The sequence below is a fragment of the Elephas maximus genome, chromosome 24 (genome assembly GCF_024166365.1).
Source record: "Elephas maximus indicus isolate mEleMax1 chromosome 24, mEleMax1 primary haplotype, whole genome shotgun sequence".
NCBI classification, from domain to species: domain Eukaryota; kingdom Metazoa; phylum Chordata; class Mammalia; order Proboscidea; family Elephantidae; genus Elephas; species Elephas maximus.
Genome location: NC_064842.1, coordinates 12,643,948 through 12,664,419, shown reverse-complemented (window position 1 = coordinate 12,664,419; position 20,472 = coordinate 12,643,948). Strand labels below are relative to the sequence as shown.

General features: G+C 39.8%; 2 protein-coding genes across 15 annotated transcripts in view; one reads left to right on the top strand and one right to left on the bottom strand.

Annotated features, from left to right (window-relative positions):
• TLR5 (toll like receptor 5) overlaps positions 1-20,472 on the top strand; it is a 566,717-nt gene that overhangs the window by 172,405 nt on the left and 373,840 nt on the right. The window lies entirely within an intron of this gene.
• The window catches only part of DISP1 (dispatched RND transporter family member 1), a 211,117-nt gene that overhangs the window by 31,137 nt on the left and 159,508 nt on the right, over positions 1-20,472 (bottom strand). For 13 of the 14 annotated variants that reach the window (XM_049868010.1, XM_049868005.1, XM_049868016.1 and 10 more), the window contains one exon: positions 4-33. The exons of the other annotated variant lie outside the window; for it this stretch is intronic. In XM_049868010.1, the coding sequence (XP_049723967.1) occupies positions 4-33 (30 nt within the window). The remainder of the gene's footprint in view (positions 1-3; positions 34-20,472) is intronic. 14 annotated transcript variants of the gene reach the window in all.

Sequence of the window (20,472 nt, the reverse complement as noted above, 5' to 3'; positions counted from 1 at the left end):
TACCTTTTTGGTAACTTGAAAGGTCTGGATGGTCTGGAAAAAAAAAAAAGCAAAGGAAAAATAAAAAACAAAGCAACATAACATAAACAAAATCTTTATATATGCATTTAACATTTTTTGTTATCTCACCTTATGAAAGAATCCTGGGACGTTAAAAAAAAAACAAAAAACTAATGGAGAGATTTTAACACACATGGATTTAACGGTGCATGTTGGCCACCTTGTAGGCCAGGCAGATGAGTCAGGAAGCAGCATCTTCCCAGGCTCCATATCGCAGATCCTAATGGAATCACAATCTCACTGGGCAACGTTCTCTGAGCCCTATGGCTACTCATCATTCTCACTACAGTAATCCACACCCCTAAGCCTCCAATCTTAGCTGCTTCTTCACTTGTCAAGGATTCCCCAATATATATATATATTTTAAATAGGACATCAACACCGTCTTGTGTAAGAAATATTCCATTTCTTCTTCAAGACACCAGTTGTTCTTCCACCTTTCGGTTTTTTAACATCTAATTTCACAATCCATTTGAAGAACTATTGGCTCTTCCCCACACTCTGCGCATTCTAGAATGCATTTTACATTAGCGTGAATGATGTAATATGTGCTACATCTCACACCTTATTTACATGTCCTCATTAGGGAATTAAGTCCATTAGGAATGTTAAAATCAAGGAGATGGGGCACCCTCACAGACGGCAAGGACTGGAAAGAACCTGGAAGAATGTATTCCACTCCAGCCCCAATTTGAGAGATGGGCCTCTGCTTGCCTGTGGGCACGCAGGGTCTTAGCAGCAGAGTTGTCATGAGAACTCAAGTCTCTGGAGGCCTAATCTGCTGCTCTCTGCCCTGTGTATGTGTCTATCTGTGAAATCAAGGGGGCAAACATGGGGACAATCATCAAGGATCAATCTGTCACACAAGAAAAGCTGTCTCTCCTTTGTGGAGCTGTGGCATATAAAGCCAGAGTTTCTGGGAAGAACACCGTAAGGGAACTCCTTGATTTGAGAACAAGCATGAGGTCAAACATCCACAGCATTACTGAAGGATACCAAATAATATGCATTTTTTAAAAATATACATAAAGATAATTCATTTTTTAAAAATAAGACATTAAAGACATAACACAGGGGCCATATCTATGTTTTTTTTGTTTGGTCTTCATATCCCCATAAAAAAATTTTTTTTTTTTTAGCTCAGTATAATGTATGGTTCCCTGTGGATGTCAGATTAGTGTTTGTTGGATTAGTGAATGACTATCATTTATTACTTTTCTCAGGCTCAATAGCTCTGAAGTCAGTAGTCAATGGATTAAAAAAAAAACAAGAAGCTGGGAAGAGAAATATCAACATAGGTAAATTCAGCTTTATTTTTTGTTTACTCTTTCTGTCTCTTGTGCTAAAAAAATGTTCACTACTGAAGAAGCCATGAAGCACACTTAGTATTTTGGGGTCAATCTTCTGTAAAATATTACGTTTTCAAATATAATTATGTATTGATTTTTCAGTATAACAATTTTTGAGATACAATTCACATATTATACAACTCATCCATTTAAAGTATACGGTTGAATGGCTTTTAGTGCTTTCACAGAGCTGTACAACCATCACCACAATCATTCACATTGATTTGTAAAGAATGTGCTATGTTTTTTATAAGCTATGGGAGAACACTTATTCTACAGAGAGGGAGAGGAAGGCACTTAACAAGGAAGCCAATCACTTAAATGGTGCACAAACCCTTCATTTTTCTCTCCTAGTTTCCCAGTTACACATCCTCAAAAGTAGCTCCCCAATGTCCACGGAAAGTTCATAGATTTTGTTATCCTGAGGCCTAAAAGGAAACCCTGGTAGCATAGTGGTTAAGAGCTATGGCTGCTAACCAAAAGGTCAGCAGCTCGAATCCACCAGGCACTCCTTGGCCCCCGTATGGGGCAGTTGTACTCTGTCCTGTAGGGTCGCTATGAGTTGGAATCGACTCGATGGCAGCGGGTTTAGTTTTTTGGTTTGAGACCTAAAATGATCCCCGGAGCCACAATTCTGGGAAAGGTCATACTCAGCAGTTACAAAGAAATGGTATTTTATTATGCATCTTTTGAGCTACAACAAATGGCAATATTCTCTTGCCTCCTACTTACCCTCGCTAACTTTAAGTGCAAAACATATGCATCTACGACTAGTTTACCCCCTAGAGACAGACAGTGATAGATTCATCACATTCTTTCCGCTTGAGTAAAGATGTCATTTTAAATTTGAAACAATAAGTAGAGACTGTAGACATTAGTCGCAAAAGAAAAACTGAAGTTACCCCAAGATACCTCTTGGGAAAACACTAGATCCCTCTGAAGTTTCTATGCTTACGGACATGACAGATGTTTGAAGCACCCAAACCACTGCTACAGGTAAAGCAGGAACTCTTTGGCTTCTATGGTTTTGCCGTCTTTAATTTCTGCCTTTATAATCTCTTACCAGAAAATATCTGAGAAAGGAAGTAAATGAAGGACTCCATCACACATTTTCGTAGTTCAAAAGTAGTCTTCCTCCATTTGTAAAATCTTTCAGACTTGCTATTTTTAGTATCTCTCTAAAAAAACTTTAAAGATGATTTTTCACCCCAATTTCAGATTCCAGTGTTAATATGTAACAACTAGTAAAAACAAATAAATAAAAAACCCTAACCACTATAACAAGGAGCACCGGTGGTGCCATAGTTAAGTGCTCGGCTGCTAACCTAAAGGTACCTGGTTTGAGCCTACCCATTGGCTCCATGGGAGAAAGAATTGATGATCTGCTCCCGTAAAGATTCAGAAAACCCTATGAGGCAGTTCTACTCTGTCAGATGGGGTCGACATGAATTAAAATCGACTTGACAGCACCCAACAACAACAACTTCTATTACAGAGAAAAGAGTCTTTTTCCAGGATTCATTCACCTTTCAATGCCATACGGTCAAAGCACACCTCTCCCCTCCCACTCCCCCAACCCCCCCCCCCAAATAATAACCTCAGGTGGGGGCTTTGGCCTATGTTTTAATTAAGGTTTTGACCTTTTTTTCTGCTGAGAAATAACCCCTTAAGGCTGATGACATTTGCGGGCTTCATATACTCCCACAGCTCTGTAGATAAGCTTGGGTAAACGATTCCATGGCTAGCTGTGGTGTTACTCTTTCCCTCCCACTCAGGAAAGCATTTCTGCAGCCAAGTGGGTGACAGTGACATTATTATAGGGTTAAGCTCAAGTCTACTTAAAAAAAATAGCAAGCTTACCAACTTGGATACTCATAATTAGTAATAAATTACCCTGGCACTTGACTTCAGAAGTATACTGGCAGTTAAGAACCTTGGCTCCAGGCCCCTGATGACCAGTGAACTGTGGTATGTGTGCTCATATGGGTCAGGAGAACAACTAAGAAGACTGCAGAGTTCTCAGAAGGAGGGTGGGTAGGAGGTACCGAGCAGGGTAGTCAAGACAATAGGGGCTGCAGCAGATACAGAGACAAGGGAAATTTAAAAAATGTAATAGGAAAAAAAAAAAGAAGAGAAAAAATTCACAAGAAACAAAAAAATGTAGAAAAGCTACAAATGGTCTCTGTGTATGTCTGTCTCTGTTTCTTTCATCTTTTTTCTCTCCTTTAATAATACTTGGGGAGAGAGGGGGAGATCGTAGGGTGAGGGAAATGGGAATGCTAAAACACGAAAACTTTCCATCAGTCTAGAGAACTCTACTCTGCACACAGCTGCAGGATTTATCACCATTTACAAAGCGACAGTATCAGATTTCACAAATTTGTACCGGATTTTTATGCAAATAACGTACTGCCTCGCTTCCAAGAGATGTTTTCTTAAGTGTTGCTATGCCAATTTTTTTTTACATGTTGCTGTTAAAAAAAAAAAAAAAATTAGCATAGGGTGCTTCTGGAAATACATCAAGGGGGTGGCTGGCAAACAAACATAGAAGGTGCATGTTACTTGTGTAAAAATACGGTACTAGCTCTTTCTTGCATTTGGGAAAATCCAGGTGATGAAAAAATAGCTTTGTATAATTCTGAACAACTAAAGTACCATGAAGGAGCTGTATTTTCAGTTTTGCAGGAAGTAGACAAATTTAAGCAAGAAAGTGCTTAAAGCAACATGCTGCGGCCTCAGTGGCCACACTGGACCAGGGCCCTATCGCCTTTCGGTAGAAGGGTGCTCTGCAAGTAACAACTTCAGGTCAGTGCTTGTGTGTAAAGAAAGCATCCGAAAGTAAGGAATCCACACTTTGGCGAGCATTCTTTAAAAAGATTTCCAACAAAAACAAAGCCATTCTTCACCATTAAGTATTTCCATGAATCATCACTGGCACTCTTGGGTTCTGTCGTGAAGATGAAACAGATACCCTGTAGACAAGCTAAGCTTGGCCTCTAACCCATCCTTCACACACCAGAGCTAAATGTTTATGGTCTGTGTCAAGTGATTTGAAGGATAACAATAACCACAACTACTTGTGTAACGCGTTTCCTGAGCCTCAAAAGATACAGCCTCAAAAGTGCTGGTCATCCTGAGGTCTGGGGCTATTATAACTGAACAGTCACAACTACTACCATTTACGATGACACAAAATACAAAATAAACTAAAAGAGAGGAAGAGGTTAGGGATGGGAAACTAACGTTTAAAGAGCACCTAATAAATACTAAGCACTTTATAAATGTTAAAGAAGAAATTTAGCATATGTTAAACGAATCATTTCAGAATAAGGATATTTTATCTTTAAGAGAATAGTGAATTTCGCCGTCGAAAGATGTGAGGCAAAGTCTGGGCTCTAAAACTCATTAGTTGAATGATCTTCAGCAAGTCTTAATATCTCAGAATTTGTGAGACGAGGATAATACTACTTAAAAATGAGCTAGTATGGGTGACACATCTCTGTAAACTTGAACACTGTCCAGAAGAAAAAGAGTATTATTACTTCCATTGTTATTGTTACTACTACTACTCTAACATCTGGAAACGGCATTCACGCATCAGTTAAGAAAGCAGAAGACTGATATAGAGTAAAGTATAATGCCCTTTATTCATAAAACCACTGTGTACATTTACGATTTGTTTTACAAGATTCAAACGGTACTTGCTACTAGCCGGATATAACATAAAAATTATTGGCATCATACCCACAAGCCTAATTAGATTAAGAGATTACTGGAACTGTAAGGAATCCTAAAAGCCATTCAATCTAACTCCTTCACGTAACAAAGATGAAAAAGGTCCAAGATCACAGAGCAACTCAACAGCAGAGCTAGGTGGAGAATCCAGATTTCCTGATTTCATTCTGCGATTTTTTGGCCACACCAAAAGGAAAACGAAAAAAGGCTGTATGCAGGCTGGAAACCCTGGTGGCATAGTGGTTAAGAGCTACAGCTGCTAACCAAAAGGTCGGCAGTTTGAATCCACCAGGCGCTCCTTGGAAACTCTGTGGGACAGTTCTACCCTGTCCTACAGGGTTGCTGTGAGTTGGGATCAACTCAATGGCGATGGGTTTGGTTTTTTTTTTTTTGGCGGGGTGGGGGCACGCAGGCTATTAGATACTGTCTGCGAACAAGAAGTGGAAAGAGAGGCACAGCAGAACAGCTCCTTGTTTAAGATCAAAGGGGGCATGTGCAAGGAAGCTCACTCAGCAGTGGTTTACAACAAGCAGAGAAAGACAGCAACCTAAATGTCAATCTATTAATAGCAGGATGCTTAAATAAATAGTGGTACGTGTATACTATGGGACGCTATACAGAACGAATACACCCCTCCCCCAAGATAAAGTGGAAAGTTTCGAAACAATTCATACCGTATTTACATGAAAGAAGAAAATTAAAAATATGTAAATGTATTTAAAAAGTTCAGAAGGGAACATGGCAAACGGGTAGCTGTGTTACCTCTGGGAAGGGAAAAAATTAAGGAAGGAACGAAGAGTGAATTTACCTCATATTGTTGAAATTTTTCATGAAAATGTGTTCATGAATTAGTTGTAATTAAAAAAGAATTTGTAAACAGGGAAAATGCATACACATTCCTTTATGTACAAGTGACGGATGTATTTTACTTGAAAACTCTCACTGATGCAGAATTTCTTTTGACTACTTATCTGAAGACTGGTAGTTCGAACCCACCCAGCAGCATGAAAGAAAGGCCTGGAGAACTGCTTCTGTAAAGATTACAGCCAAGAAAACCCTATGGAGCAGTTCCGCTCTGACACACAGGGGTCACCATAAATTGGACTCGACAGCAAGGGGTTTGGGTTTTTTTATTTTTAAATCAGAATCTGGGGAGAATTGAGCATCCTGGCTAACCATGACCTGGATTAAAAAAAAATATATATATATATATATACACAGGTCACAAATGTTTAAGGAGCCTGACACCAAATGCACTTAACACAGAATCTATAGTTAATTCTGCTTAATTCAAACGTCTCCTGCAATTTGATCGTCACTGGAATCACCTGGGTAACTTATTCCAAACAGGTTCTTCTCAGTCTTCTCCTGGGATCTGGCTCAACAGGCCTTGGAGCAGTCTATACAGTCAGAGATGGAACCACTGCCTTTGACAATTCCGTCAGGGACACATGACCTCCAGGCCAGAAATAATTACAGAACAATACAAGAAAGTAATTAGTACTAACGTGATGTGAATGGGGAAGAGGAAGATCATAGTAGAGTAGAGCGGTCCAAACAGCAGACCCTGGGAACTTGACAGAAGTAGAATCTGAGCTTGGTCTTGAAGGACAGGTAGGTTTCAGACAGACAATCAGGAGGCAGAGGGAAAGGAGGCAAACGTTGTGCCAACACCTAAGCTAGACGGCTTCACATGGCAGGATGAGCAAACTTAGCAGAGGCTTAACATGAGGGAATAGCGATGGACTCAAACTGCCGACCTTTTGGTTAGCAGCAGAGCTCTTAATTGCTGTGCCAGTAAGTCTCCAGAAAAAAATCAGTCATGCCTAAAACTGTGTTTAACACGTCAAGGCTCCGTATAATACATCTAAAATAGCAGCAGTGCCTACTGGGTGAAGTTAGTGATAATTTGGATTATAACACAAAGATGCAGTCCAAAAAAATTAGTCTGGAAGTTGGGGGCACAGCTTTTTAAGTACTTTATAAGTACTCTGGGGGCTCACATTAAGTCTAATTCAACAAATATATTTTACTGCTTATTTAAGATAAGAAAGGCACACAAACATTTCTCATTTTCAATATTTTACTGATCTTGTCCACAAAACAGTAAAAATGCTTTGCATTTTCATTATAAACTCCTGCTTTGGGAGCCTCGAATACTCTAAAAAAACAAGATATACTAAAAAACAAAAAGACCATGAGTTATGCTTATGTTTTTCTTCTTGATGCTAGCTAATTACACAAGTAAGAATTTGTGCACTGATTATAACATCAGTGAATGTGTATTTGCCTTTCTGAAAGTAAATTTTCTATTTTATATCTGAGACCCAATCTCAAAATTACTCGCTTATCAACAGGAAAAGACCTTAACCAATTAGATGACAGGTCAAAAGTACACACAAAATTGCTGTTAGGTACTACTGAGACAATTCCGACTCATAGCGACCCTACGTACAACAGAACGAAACACCGCCAATCCTGCGCCATTCTCATGACAGTTATGTTTGAGCCCATTGTTGCAGCCACTGTGTCAATCCACCTCATCGAGGGTCCTCCTCTTTTTCACTGACCCTCTACTTTACCAAGCATGATATCCTTCTCCAGGGAGTGATTCCTCCTGACAACATGCTCAAAGTATGTGAGATGGTTTGTAGTCTCACATCCTTGCTTCTCAGGATGCTTCTGTACAGCCAGAATGCTCCAAACAAAATTATAATGCATAAACCTACCAAGGTCTTCACCTCCAACATTTTTAGTATAACGGGTCTAGACTTTGTTCAATGTAACAAGTATTACTTGTGCTCCCAATGACAAGACCCTCAATCTTTCTTAAATTCATTCCTGTATATTCTGGATTATTTTGTCCATACACAATTACTCAGTATTGTACAAGTTTGAGTTTGAAAGGTTAAAAGTCACACCTGCTTTGTAAAAAAAAATTGAGAGGAGGGAGTTAAAAAAAAAATCAATAAAAAACCACTGTATCAGAGTGAATTCCAACAGTGTAACCAACACCCTGCAGCTGTTGTGATATCTTCATTTTTCCAGCCAGAAGGACAGGCTATTCCCTTAAACTTCTACAAAAATTCTTTAGTTATGCTTTTAAGAACAAAAATACATAGTGAAATTGATTTTTCTTCTCTAACTAAACTTTCTCATGACTACCCTTTAGCTTAAAAATTATAATTTATGTAATTCAACTATCAAAACCTTTAATACATAAAGGTCAAAGCAAAATTTTAACCCACTCAGCATCTGTAAAAATAATACTATTATGAAAAAGGATTTTCTTCTCAGTCAAAAGTCTGATTAAAAAGAAAATCAACTAAGCTTCAAAGAATTAGACTGAGGACAAGAGCATTTTCTGCAGAAAAATGAGGAAAACCTCCAGTGCAGAGGGCTGCAGTGATGTCCTTGTCCGATTCCAGCACTGTGGCAGCCAGGCTAAAACTGTAATTTTACTATATTCGATTCACCATGCTGTAGATTCTGTTTGCAACTCCAAAACCTATTACATATGCCAATGATCCCCAAACACCACGTGAAAACGTTTGAGGACTTTATCCTAAGTGCGATGTATTTAAAGGCCCACAACAAGAAGTCAGAAGGCCTGCTACTAACTGGGCGTAAACCCTGGTTTTTAACTCCCTAACTCTAATTTCCTCACCTGTAAAATAAATACAGTTGGATTAAATTATTTCTAAGGTCCTTTCTTGCTGTGAAATACTACAATATTCTGCTGTGGGGCTTCAGATAATTCAAACCACGCTGTTTAGCCTCTTGGGAAGTATTTCAACACTGCCACGGCAAAAGTTGGTAAACCAGGTTCCTTTAATCAAAATTCTATGTACAAATACGTTGTGCGAATAGTCAATAAAAATGATCCCCTCATAAGGTAAAGGACTAGTATTTTTCAATACTTTTTAAGATAATGCTGGACCTTTACTTGAATAGCTCATGGGCTTTTAAAATGGCTAATATATTTTTTTTTCACAAATAACTCACCCACATTTGTAATGCACCCACATATATAACATGTGGAAATTATGAAGTTAAGTAAAAGATTTCTGGCATAGTGCACCCATGCATAGACCGCACAAAACCAAAAACCCACTGCCATCGAGTCGATTCCAACTCATAGCGACCTTATACCACGCATGTCTCACGATATTTCCAGAACTGAATTCCGGCCTCATTCGCCTGTCCTCCTGTATTATAGGTAAATCAGTGTTCTGTTCATTTTCCTTAATCTCCTGCTTCTGTGTATGAAAATAGTCCAAAAATGTTACTTTTGATCATAACTGTATAATACAGGTATAAGCCGTGGTCAAGAAGTCATAGATTGAGTTTGGAAGTCCAGCAGTAATCAGAAAATAAACAATCACCTATGAAACATCACCTTTGTGGCAAATATTTTTTCTTGTTTGTGGTATGTTTTTCAACATGATTTTTTTTTTTTTTTTTGGGACATGATTTTAAAGTTTTCGGTAGTTGTAACTTCCCTTTGAAATTTGTATTACTACTTCTACAGTTTACAGATCAAAAGTCATCCCTGATGCACATGTCAGTTAAATACATATATGTGTATATATATATATATATATACCTTATCTACAGTTCTTTTTCATATTTTATGTTTTAATTCATTAGAATTTACTTTGGTGTTTGGTATGAAGAGGAGATTGATCTTAGTTGTCCTCTCTAACAGTTAGGCTAGCTTCCCCCATGACACTCACTGAATAATCTAGGTCTGCCCTATTATTCTGCGATGTCTCAATCACCATCTCCTATAAAGCCCGACTTTACGGGGAAAACTGAAGTCCAAGAATTCATTTGCATGAAGTACATGGCAGCCTGCACTCTGCTGATCATGGCGTACCTGTGCAGCTAGGGCCTGGGTTTCCAGGGTCCAGGTGAATCACTCAAATGCGTTCTGGCACAGGCTGTGTGGTTTGGCGCTCTCCAGAAACAGGTACTCACTGGGCCTTAACCATCAATGGGGATGAATGCAGATTCTGCGACTGGCTGGCTCTGACAGGGTTACGACACTAACAGAAACCCTCAGTTAACTGGTACACACTTTATCAGCCAGATTTGGGGAAAATGGCTGGGAGAATACAGGTAGATTCTGACTTACAATGTATTCAAGTTATGATGAACCATGTTTATGGCTGTCCTTTTTTTTTTTTTTTTTTAACATCTTATCATTAGTACATCTTCTCGGAAGCTATGAGAAAATGCATGTAAGGAATATGGAAAAAACTGCTGAGTTATGTGAACACACTCCAAGCATTTGATCAGGATAACACGATGGAAGAGGCTGGTGGAAAAACTGTCCACGTGGCAAGAACACTCGTTTTAGAGCCTGACATCAGCTGATGTGGAACAGCTCACTCGTCACGAAGAGAACTGACAGATCAGGACTTAATGAATTTTAAAGAAGAAAGAAACACTGAAGAAGAAAGAAATAATGAGGAAAAGAAAGGAGAAAAGTTGTCAAAAAATTTTACAGTGAAAGGATTAGCTGGAGTTTTTTTTCTAAACTAAATCACAGGCTTCAGTTGCTTGAAAACAGGGACCCAAATACTAATTGCTTCGATAAAGTCAACAGGCAAATTCAGGAGGCAGTGAGATGTTACCACAAAATACATGAAGGAAATAAGACAAGGACCATACAGACAAGTCCAACTAATTTCCTGACTCCAGGGATAATCGGATGATCCAGGACCTTCCAAAAGTGAAGTTATTACTGCAACTGACAAAATCCCAGCGTCATCCAACTCCTCTCCATCATCAAATTTTTATGATCTGTGTATTTTTTATGTAGGTATGTATTAAACCCTGGTGGCATAGTGGTTAAGTGCTACGGCTACTAACCAAGAGGTCGGCAGTTTGAATCTGCCAGGTGCTCCTTGGAAACTATTGGGCAGTTCTACTCTGTCCATTAGGGTCGCTGAGTCAGAATCGACTTGAAGGCAGTGAGTTTGGTTTGGTATTAAAATGTATCTGTAAGTTTATATGTAATGTTTCCAACACCCAAAGACAAATAAAGATTGGCTTTGTAAAGATACTGATAATAAAAGGCAATAATAATGAAAACTAAAAAAAAAAAAAAAAATGAGGTATTTACTCAACTTACATCAGAACCTACTTACAACCCTGCTGAAAATCAGGGACTGTATCTACCTATAATGGGAATACGGGGATCCATTTTCTGTCTACCCACTTCATGAAAGGGGGTTGCCTATAATTCCCTGGCTTGTGAGAAGAATTTTAGTCTGTCCCCATTTGAAAAGAGGGCTAGGTGGAAGTCAGAGGCTCACTGAGTTATATCAGGCAGCCTTATTAAGGTGCTTTACTTTATTAAGGTTTTATATGTACTACGATCATTTTCATCTGTGATAAGGTATCCAATGATCTGCCTATCAATTTTTCTCACAGAATCACGTGGCTTCAAAATAGGCAAGTCCCAGGATGGGAATACACTTAGGAAATCTGAAATCGCTTTGGAGAACTAATGAGTTTATGGTGTTGTTCTTTTTTACATCTATAACTTGAAAACAACTCTAGCTGGTGGAAGACCGGGAATATTATTAAATAGGCCCCATCCAAACATGAGGCCTTGAATTCTCTGATAGCATGCAATGCTAAATTATACTCTAGGACAAAGGTCCTGAAAGAACTTTCAAGTCTTTTAACTCATCCAGAACATCAGAACAGGGCAACTGCGTGAACCACAAGGACAAATTACAGCAAGACTCCAACATGCTTTCCTTGTGCCTAGATGTTTCTCGCAAAGTAAATTCACATTCAATTCCATGTCAACTGAACACAGTAGTTCTCCTAGAACCTGACTGACGTCATAGGTTAAGGAGTTCTGGAGGAAAAAAGCTTACATATGTAGAATCCAAATGCTCTCTTTTGTCATAAATGTTCAAAACACCCTTTCTGTTTCTTCTTCCTGGCCTTAAATCTGGCTCTTCCACATGGAAAACTGAAATCTTTCTATAATCTTGGCTTATTTCTACTGCATCATCTTTGGCCCTGAGAAGGAAAAGATGTGTTACCACCTTCTCTAAGGGCAGCTGTTTATTTTCTCAGCATTATTAAATCATTCCTTTTGTCATCTCTTCCCCAGGCTCCCTAAAAATTCCAACTCACCGAGCATCGTTGAGCAGTAAAAAGTAAACGACACAGTTCCTACTCTCAAGTACCAACAGGGGAAGATGAGAGACTGACAGGATGCCCAAGTGGGAAAGCAAATGAGGCAAATGTGTACGAGAACGCGAACGGGTCCCCAGATATTCTATTTTTTAGATTCTGAAATCAAAACGCACCTTAACTTTGCTGTTTATTAACGGTTATAGTATTTGATGCTGTCTTCTAATCCAGGAAAAACCACATACACATAAACAGCAAGGTGGTAGCTCAGAACCGAATTATGTTTATTAAGAAACTCTTAGGAGGAGGTGAATACTAAGCCAGCCCTTCAGGGAAACTTTTTCTCCCTCTCATTTCACACTAAGAATAGACAAATTAATAGAATATTGTCCCTGCCTTCCAAGTGAATACGGGCTGGTCAAGGGGGAAAAAGAAAGTTTCAGGATTTTTGAAGGGTTCTCAAATCCCTTTTGTCATTCTTCTCTTAAACCACTCCTATCTCACCCAACTATTCAGTGATAGGCGCCAAGTTGAAGGGTGCAGCATGATAATGTTTTACATACGCATACGCTCATGTATTCACCATTCAGATCAAGAGAGAGAACATTTCCCAACACACCCAAATGGTTCCTTCGTGCCTCTTCCCAATCAATGATCCTATTCCACCCCCAGACGTAGCACCATTTAGGCTTCTATTACCATTGATTAGTTCTGCCTAAAGGATCGTCTGTTTTAAGAGAGCCAAAGATAAAAGCTTAAGCAGAACCTTAGATGAAATTCAGGTTAACACAGGTTTTGGAAAATATGTAAGAATGAAGTCCCGGTAGCATTTTAGATGGACGACTCCTAGGCAGTCAGTCAGTTTTGGGATTTAATATTTTCCTTTGAGGTTTTAGAAGTATCTATACAAATAACTTACGGGGTTGAAATCTTACATTACCTATAAAAGACCTTTAATGAGGAACAGAACTTCATTGATCTATAGCAAAACCACTCTTGGTGCTGTCTCTGCCATTATGTTACTTTTAGATACATTATTTTAAAAACCCTCACTATTCTGCTTCCCTACATTTTAGTTTCTTCCAAAGATCAAGGTCTTGCCTGAGTCAACAGTATCCAGTTACAATATGTGGCTTGGTTAACTTACTATGTAACTGACAAAGGTGTGCTTCAGTGTAAGGATTACAAAATGCTTAACTGACAGTTGGGCTTGGCAGGGTATTTTAAATGAAGGTGTCCTTATAGGCCATTGTGAATACAGGGATATCCAGAACAGTGAAAAATAGAGAAGAAATGGAGATCTGAACTTTCTAACAGTTGAGAGGGCTTTAAAGAAGAGTGAGCAAGGTATTATTGAAACGAGTCAGGGGAAAGGGTTGAAGAGGAGGTTCTGTCAATAGCGAGAGAGGGCTGAAATGATCACAGTGTGTAGGGTAAGAATAAAGAAGAGCATAGGGTCATGATGGCACAGTGGTTAAGGGCTCAGCTGTTATCCAAAAAGTTGGCAGTCTGAATTCACCAACTGCTCCTTGGAAGCCCTATGGGGCAGTCCTACTCTGTTCTACAGGGTTGCTATGAGTTGGAATCAATTTGACGGCAATGGGTTTTGTTTTTTTTTTTTTTTTTTGGAATGCAATAAAGACAACAATTTGAGAAGAGGGTGGTAAACAGGGATTACATGCTACAGAACTAAGAAGAACAAATGAGGCGAGTTTGTCAAAGAGGTCTGCAGCGCCTGAGGGATGGCTTTCGTGTGGCCTTTCTCGCTATGGTCTTATAATTCCCACCCAGGTGATCGGGGCGGGACTGTGCAGATATGGCAATTGTGGTCCGCCAAAGGGGTTGGTCAGTTTTACCATCCTGCTAGGCTTGAAATGAGCCACCCCAGAGGCAGGAAAAGAGAGAATCCCACCACCACCAAGGAAGGAGAGATTTGCAGGAGATGGTGCAGTGGGCTTCCCGGCCCACAGAGCGAGAAGGCTGAGTGCCTTTGGGCAGAGACTGAGGGCCAAGGAGAGGTGTGCCTGCAAGCATGGCTGGGAAGAGGCTGTCCTGATGGAGGAACTGTGCCCTTGAGTGTCCCTGAGCCTGAACTGTAACCTGGTACTTCCCTAATAACCCCAGAATTGTGAGTATTGTCTACGAGTTCTGTGCAGCCATTGCAATGAATTATTAAACCCAGCAGACAAGTAGAGAGGGCCAGGGGAGGGATGGTAGGCGTCCAAAGTGGTAAAGACGGCGGATAGAGGAGGCATGTCTGATCCCTGCCCCAAAGGAATCAGCCTTGGGCTGTTGATCTTGAGTCTCCTTCCCCCTTGTGAAGTAAGAGGAGGTCAGACACTGCCCCCAAGTTGTTTTTACAAGGTCACTGACTTAGGCGTTGACAGGAAAGTAGTGATGGTAGAAGTTAGGCTGCAGGGCATTAAACAAGAAGACCATACCAAGTAAAGGCGCTAAGTATAACAATATATTAAAAGTAATCTCACTCAACATTTACCAAACTCAATGTGCCAAGCATATCGATGATCATGAGGATGGTGCAAGACCAGGCAATGTTTTGTTCTGCTGTACATAAGGTTGCCGTGAGTCAGGGCTAACTCAGCGGCCACTAACACCAACATGTGCCCAACACACTGTCCTAAGCACTTCATATTAAAATATTTTTTTAATTCTTAAAACAACCCTATAAGGTAGGTATTAGATTTTATAGATTAAAAACTGAGGACAGAGAGGTTACATAAGTTGCCAAAACTCACAGAGCTAGTAAGTATAGAGACGGGATTCAAACCCAGGTAGTCTACTCCAGCGCCCACGCTCTTAACCACTATGCTATGCTCCAGCAAACAGCCTCAGCTGTTCATGTAAAGTAGTAGGTGATGCTGACCATGTATCGAGAGGTTTGAGATAACTAAACCTAGAGGAGCACGTCAAAAAGCTACTGCAGAAAATGTGCTTAGGAGTCAGCAGTGAGGATTGAGTTACATCAGGCTGCATGAAATCGGAACAGGTAAGGTTTGCACAGTTTTCCATTTTCTTATAGAAAGTAGTATTTGGCAGCTTGGGAAGTGGAGCAAAGACATCAAAAATCCTGGAGATGGCTGCACGAAGTGTAACATTTAAACTGGAGACTTCAGAGTAGACACCATCTCCAAAAAAGGATATTTTACAACAAAAATGTGGAAAATCTATTTATTATTACCAGCATTTCTAAGAATCCACTGTGTGTACCTGCACTGTGGGAGGTATCCAATATGGACATGACACAAACGGGCTGGAGGAATCAGACAGGATTTGTCCTTAGGGACCACAAACGGTGGCACTGTGAATAGCTGTTTCCATTATCCAAAAATGGCCAAAGGAAGCCTAAGGCAAATCATCATTGCCCAGCTCTGTGATCTCACGAATGAGTCTGCACACTGCCTACTACATAGTAAGCACTCAATAATTGTTTTTTGAATTACTGCTGAAGTTAAAAAAAAAAAAATTCATTATCTTATATTTGAGCAGCACAGAGGTGCGATTAAGAGCAAGGCTTCAACATTAGACAGACCTGGACTCGATTTCAGGCTCTACTATTTACAGTAACTACTTACATAATCTTTTAAAAACTGGTTTCTGAACATTAGTTTCTTCACCTATAAAAAGGAGACAGTAATAATAGCTCTGAAGTGCTTGGGTTGTTTTCAGGATTAGATCAGAGTGCTTGTAAAATGTAGCACAACGCCTGGCGTATAGCAAGGGTTCGGTAAAATTGTTAGTACTGTTATAAAATTTAACTGAAAGTTTATGACATTAAAGTTCATTTTCTTCACCAACGATACAAGTATCGTGTATGACCAAGTTTAATGTCATAATTTTTATACCTCTTTACATTCAGAGACTATTATTCATAATTTTGGAACATTTTAGAATATTTGCACTAATGATAAAACTTACTTAGAATGGTCATTTTGTTATAAAAATCACAGATTACATAGAGGAGATATTCATGTGATACCAGAAAAAGAAATAAGTTAAAGATTGTCATCTAAATTATAATATTGATAAAAAATGGAATATTCTTAATTGCTTATACGGCCAATTAATAATATAATCATTAACACAGAAATCATGTACAGCTCATGCTTTCAAGCAAAGCTGACACATGTAGGTGTTGTTGTTAGATGCCGTCGAGTCGAACCTGACTCATGGCGACCCTATGCACAACAGAACAAAACCTGCCTAGTCCTGAGCCATCCTTACAATCGTTATGCTTGAGCTCATTGTTGCAGCCGCTGTGTCAATCCACCTCATTGAGGGTCTTCCTCTTTTCCACTGACCCTGTACTCTGCCAAGCATGATGTCCCTCTCCAGGGACTCATCCCTCCTGACAACATGTCCAAAGCATGTAAGATGCAGTCTCACCATCCTTGCTTCTAAGGAGCATTCTGGTTGTACTTCTTCTAAGACAGATTCGCTCGTTCTTTTGGCAGTCCATGGTATTCTTCGCCAGCATCATAGTTCAAAGGCATCAATTCTTCAGTCTTCCTTATTCATTGTCCAGCTTTCACATGCATATGATGCAACTGAAAATAGCATGGCTTGGGTCAGGTACACCTTAGTCTTCAAGGTGACATCTTTGCTCTTCAACAGTTTAAAGAGGTCCTTTGCAGCAGATTTACCCAATGCGTCTTTTGATTCTTGACTGCTGCTTCCATGGCTGTTGATTGTGGATCCAAGTAAAATGAAATCCTTGACAACTTCAATCTTTTCTCCGTTTATCATGATGTTGCTCGTTGGTCCAGTTGTAAGGATTTTTGTTTTCTTTATGTTGAGGTGTAATCCATACCGAAGGCTGTGGTCTTTGACCTTCATCTGTTAAGTGCTTCAAGTCCTCTTCACTTTCAGCAAGCAAGGTTGTGTCATCTGCATAACGCAGCTTGTTAATGAGTCTTCCTCTAATCCTGATGCCCCATACTTCTTCATATAGTAGAGCTTCTCGTATTATTTGTTCAGCACACAGATTGAATAGGTATGGTGAAAGAATACAACCCTGAAGCACACCTTTCCTGACTTTAAACCAATCAGTATCCCCTTGCTCTGTCCGAACAGCCGCTCTTGACCTATGTAAAGGTTCCTCAAGAGCACAATTAAGTGTTCTGGAATTCCCGGAAGGTGAGAGGAGAGGAAATATACCACTTCAGAATGTTCTTCACTTCTTTCTATTTTGAAACTTTGATGGGAAACATTCCACTTAAGCATATTCTGTGATTTAAATTTTATAGACTTAATTCGCAATGACAAAGAGCTGGTTTTCTTTTAAATCAGGATTTTTTTTAACTTTTCAAAATTTATTTTTGTTACTTAAGTGATGCAAGATTCAAGTGGTACAAAAGGGTATATAGTTAAAATTTCTGCCCACGAACACTCAGTTCTCCTCCCTAAAGGCAAGATGGAACCAAAACCTGTGTCCAGAGTCTACGTATTAACAAGCATCTATGTGTGAATATTATTTTGTGTGTGTGTGTGCTTTAGGTGAAAGTTTACAGACCAAATGAAAAAAAAGTTTCCTGTTAAACAGTTAATACACAAATTGTTTTGTGACACTGGCTGCCAACCCTGAGACGTGTTAACACTCTCCCCTTCTCTACCCCAGGTTCCCTGTTTCCACGCCTCCAGTTTTCCTGTCCCTTCCTGCCTTCTCATCTTTGCTTTTCTGCTGCTGTGCCCATTAGTCTCCTATACATGAATTGAACTACAAAGCACCCTCCTCACATGTGTTATTTTTGGCCCTATTAAACAAACAAACAAAAAAAAAAAAAACCAAGCCCATTGCTGTAGAGTTTATTCCAATTCATCAAAACAACCCTATACAGACCAGTCTAACCTCAGCAGTGGTTTCAGGACTGAGTTAAAAGGGTGTTCAGGGGCCATACTCTCAGGGTGTCTCCAGTCTCTGTCAGAAGAAGCAGCCTGGTCTTCTTTCGTGTGTGTTTGCGAATTTGAATTTTGCTCTATATTTTTCTCCAGCTCTGTCCGGGACCCTCTATTGTGATCCCTGTCAGAGCAGTTTGTGGTGGTAACTGGGTACCATCTAGTTGTTCTGGGCTTAGTCTGGTGGAGGTTATGGTAGTTGAGGTTCATTAGTCCTTTGGACTAATCTTTCCCTTGTGTCTTTGATCTTCCTCACTTGCCTTTGTTCCAGCCAGGATGGGACAAGTAGATGTATCTTGGATGGCCACCTGCAGGCTTTTAAGACCCCAGGCGCTACTCACACAGTTGGATGTAAAACAATTTCTTTATAGACTGTTATGCCAATTGAACTAGATGTCCCCTGAGACCATGGTCCCCAGGCCTCAGCCCAGTAGCTGAATCATGATTTTCAAACAGAATCTTAGTTTATTCTCACTAAGGAACAATTAAATTTTAATTACTGCTATATAATACTAAAATCGTATGTAAAACCATGATGAATTTACCTCTTACAATAGATCCAGGCCCCTGATTATGACCATTTGTACCTTCAGTAATGAATTTCTATACTTTAAACATACAAATTTATGTTCTCTTTATGACTGTCAGGGATACACCAGTCTTATAGTTTTTTTTTTTTAATTCCTCATACAAAAACTTATACACATATTCTTATGTGATACTAGCTGCAATCCATATAATGTGATGGCACTCTCCCCCTTTCCCCCGCGGTTTTCCTGGGTCTTTTTTATCCAACCAGCTCCTGTCCCTTTCTGCCTTCTCATCCTGCCTATGGATAGGAGCCACCCAGTTAGTCTCGTGTATCTGCCAAAACTAAGAAGCACACTCTTCACAAGTGTTATTTTATGTTTTATATTCCAGTCTAATCTTTGTCTGAAGAGTTGGCTTCGGGAATGGTTTTAGTTCTGAGTTAACAGAGAGTCGAGGGGCCATGTCTTCAAGGGTTCCTCTAGTCTCAGTCAAATCATTAAGTCTAGCCTTTTTATGTGGATTTGAGTTTTGCACCACACTTTTTTCCTGCTCCTTCAGGGACTCTCTGTTGTGTTGCCTGTCAGGACGGTCATTGGTGGCTGCTGCGAACTATCTAGTCCTTCTGGTCTTAGGCTGATGGCCGGTCAAATAATTCTTAAGGGGAGAAAATAAAGAATTTGTTTCAAAGTAACTAAAGTAACTGCTGAAATGTCTGTGGATCACGGGGCAGCCATACCGCTGAGTTTCCTTGCTGTCTCTCACGTCTGCCTACTTTAAAGCCCGCTTAAGCATCCAGTGTCTACTGAGTGGCTGAGAAAAACCTGCAATTTAGCTGCTAAATAATTTGCGATTTCCCCCCCTAGAGACATTAAGAATATTGCAGAGAAGATAAGATAGAAGACCGCAGCGAATGAACAATGACAGAAACGCGTAGTCTGCACTTATAAATCCCCATGCCAACTTGACCCAAAACTGCTGGCGAAAGAAAAATATCTAACATTGAAGGACGTCTAGCCAAGGAAATGTTGAAAACCGAAACTGCACACTCATGCCGTTTGTTTAATTATCTCAACCAGCAGCCAAGCCTTGGAACCCATGCGAGTACTTTTACGTGATGCTCCCAGAGAGAAGTATATATCCTACGTGCATAACGTACATGACCTCTGCCTGTCCCACACAGACTCAAAACCCCATAAAGTTCAAACAAATTGCACTTTTATATAACAGATTCAGTTCTAATTTAGGTTAAAAAGACATTCTCTCTTATTAGTAGAGCCTGGTCCTAAGAAGAAAGCAAGGAACGATGCTATTTTCCCCAGTTATTTCAATGACCAAGATAGCAATTGTGTTATACAAAATGGGGTGGCAAGGTGGGGAGGGGGGTCATTTCCTCTCATCTTATTAATTATTTCTTCCTAAGGCTGCTGGGTTCCGAAGCATTTTTTTTTTTTTTTAAGACTGCTGTGTTCTGAAGCCTAGCAGACCGCTAGTTAAAGGGCAGCTATTCTGCGGTCCACTGAAAGGTGAGGGAAGCAGGGCATGGGAAATTCACTTTCAGACACATTTTGTCTCTGCCACTTATGAGGGTAGAAGGGGGACAGGACAAAAGGTCAAAACCCGACATGGCTCTGGCCCTGTGCAGTGCATACCCCAAAGCTTAATTCTAGGAATGCTTTTTTTTTTGCAACAATAAAGAAAACTGTTTAAAGCTATTAGAATCCTG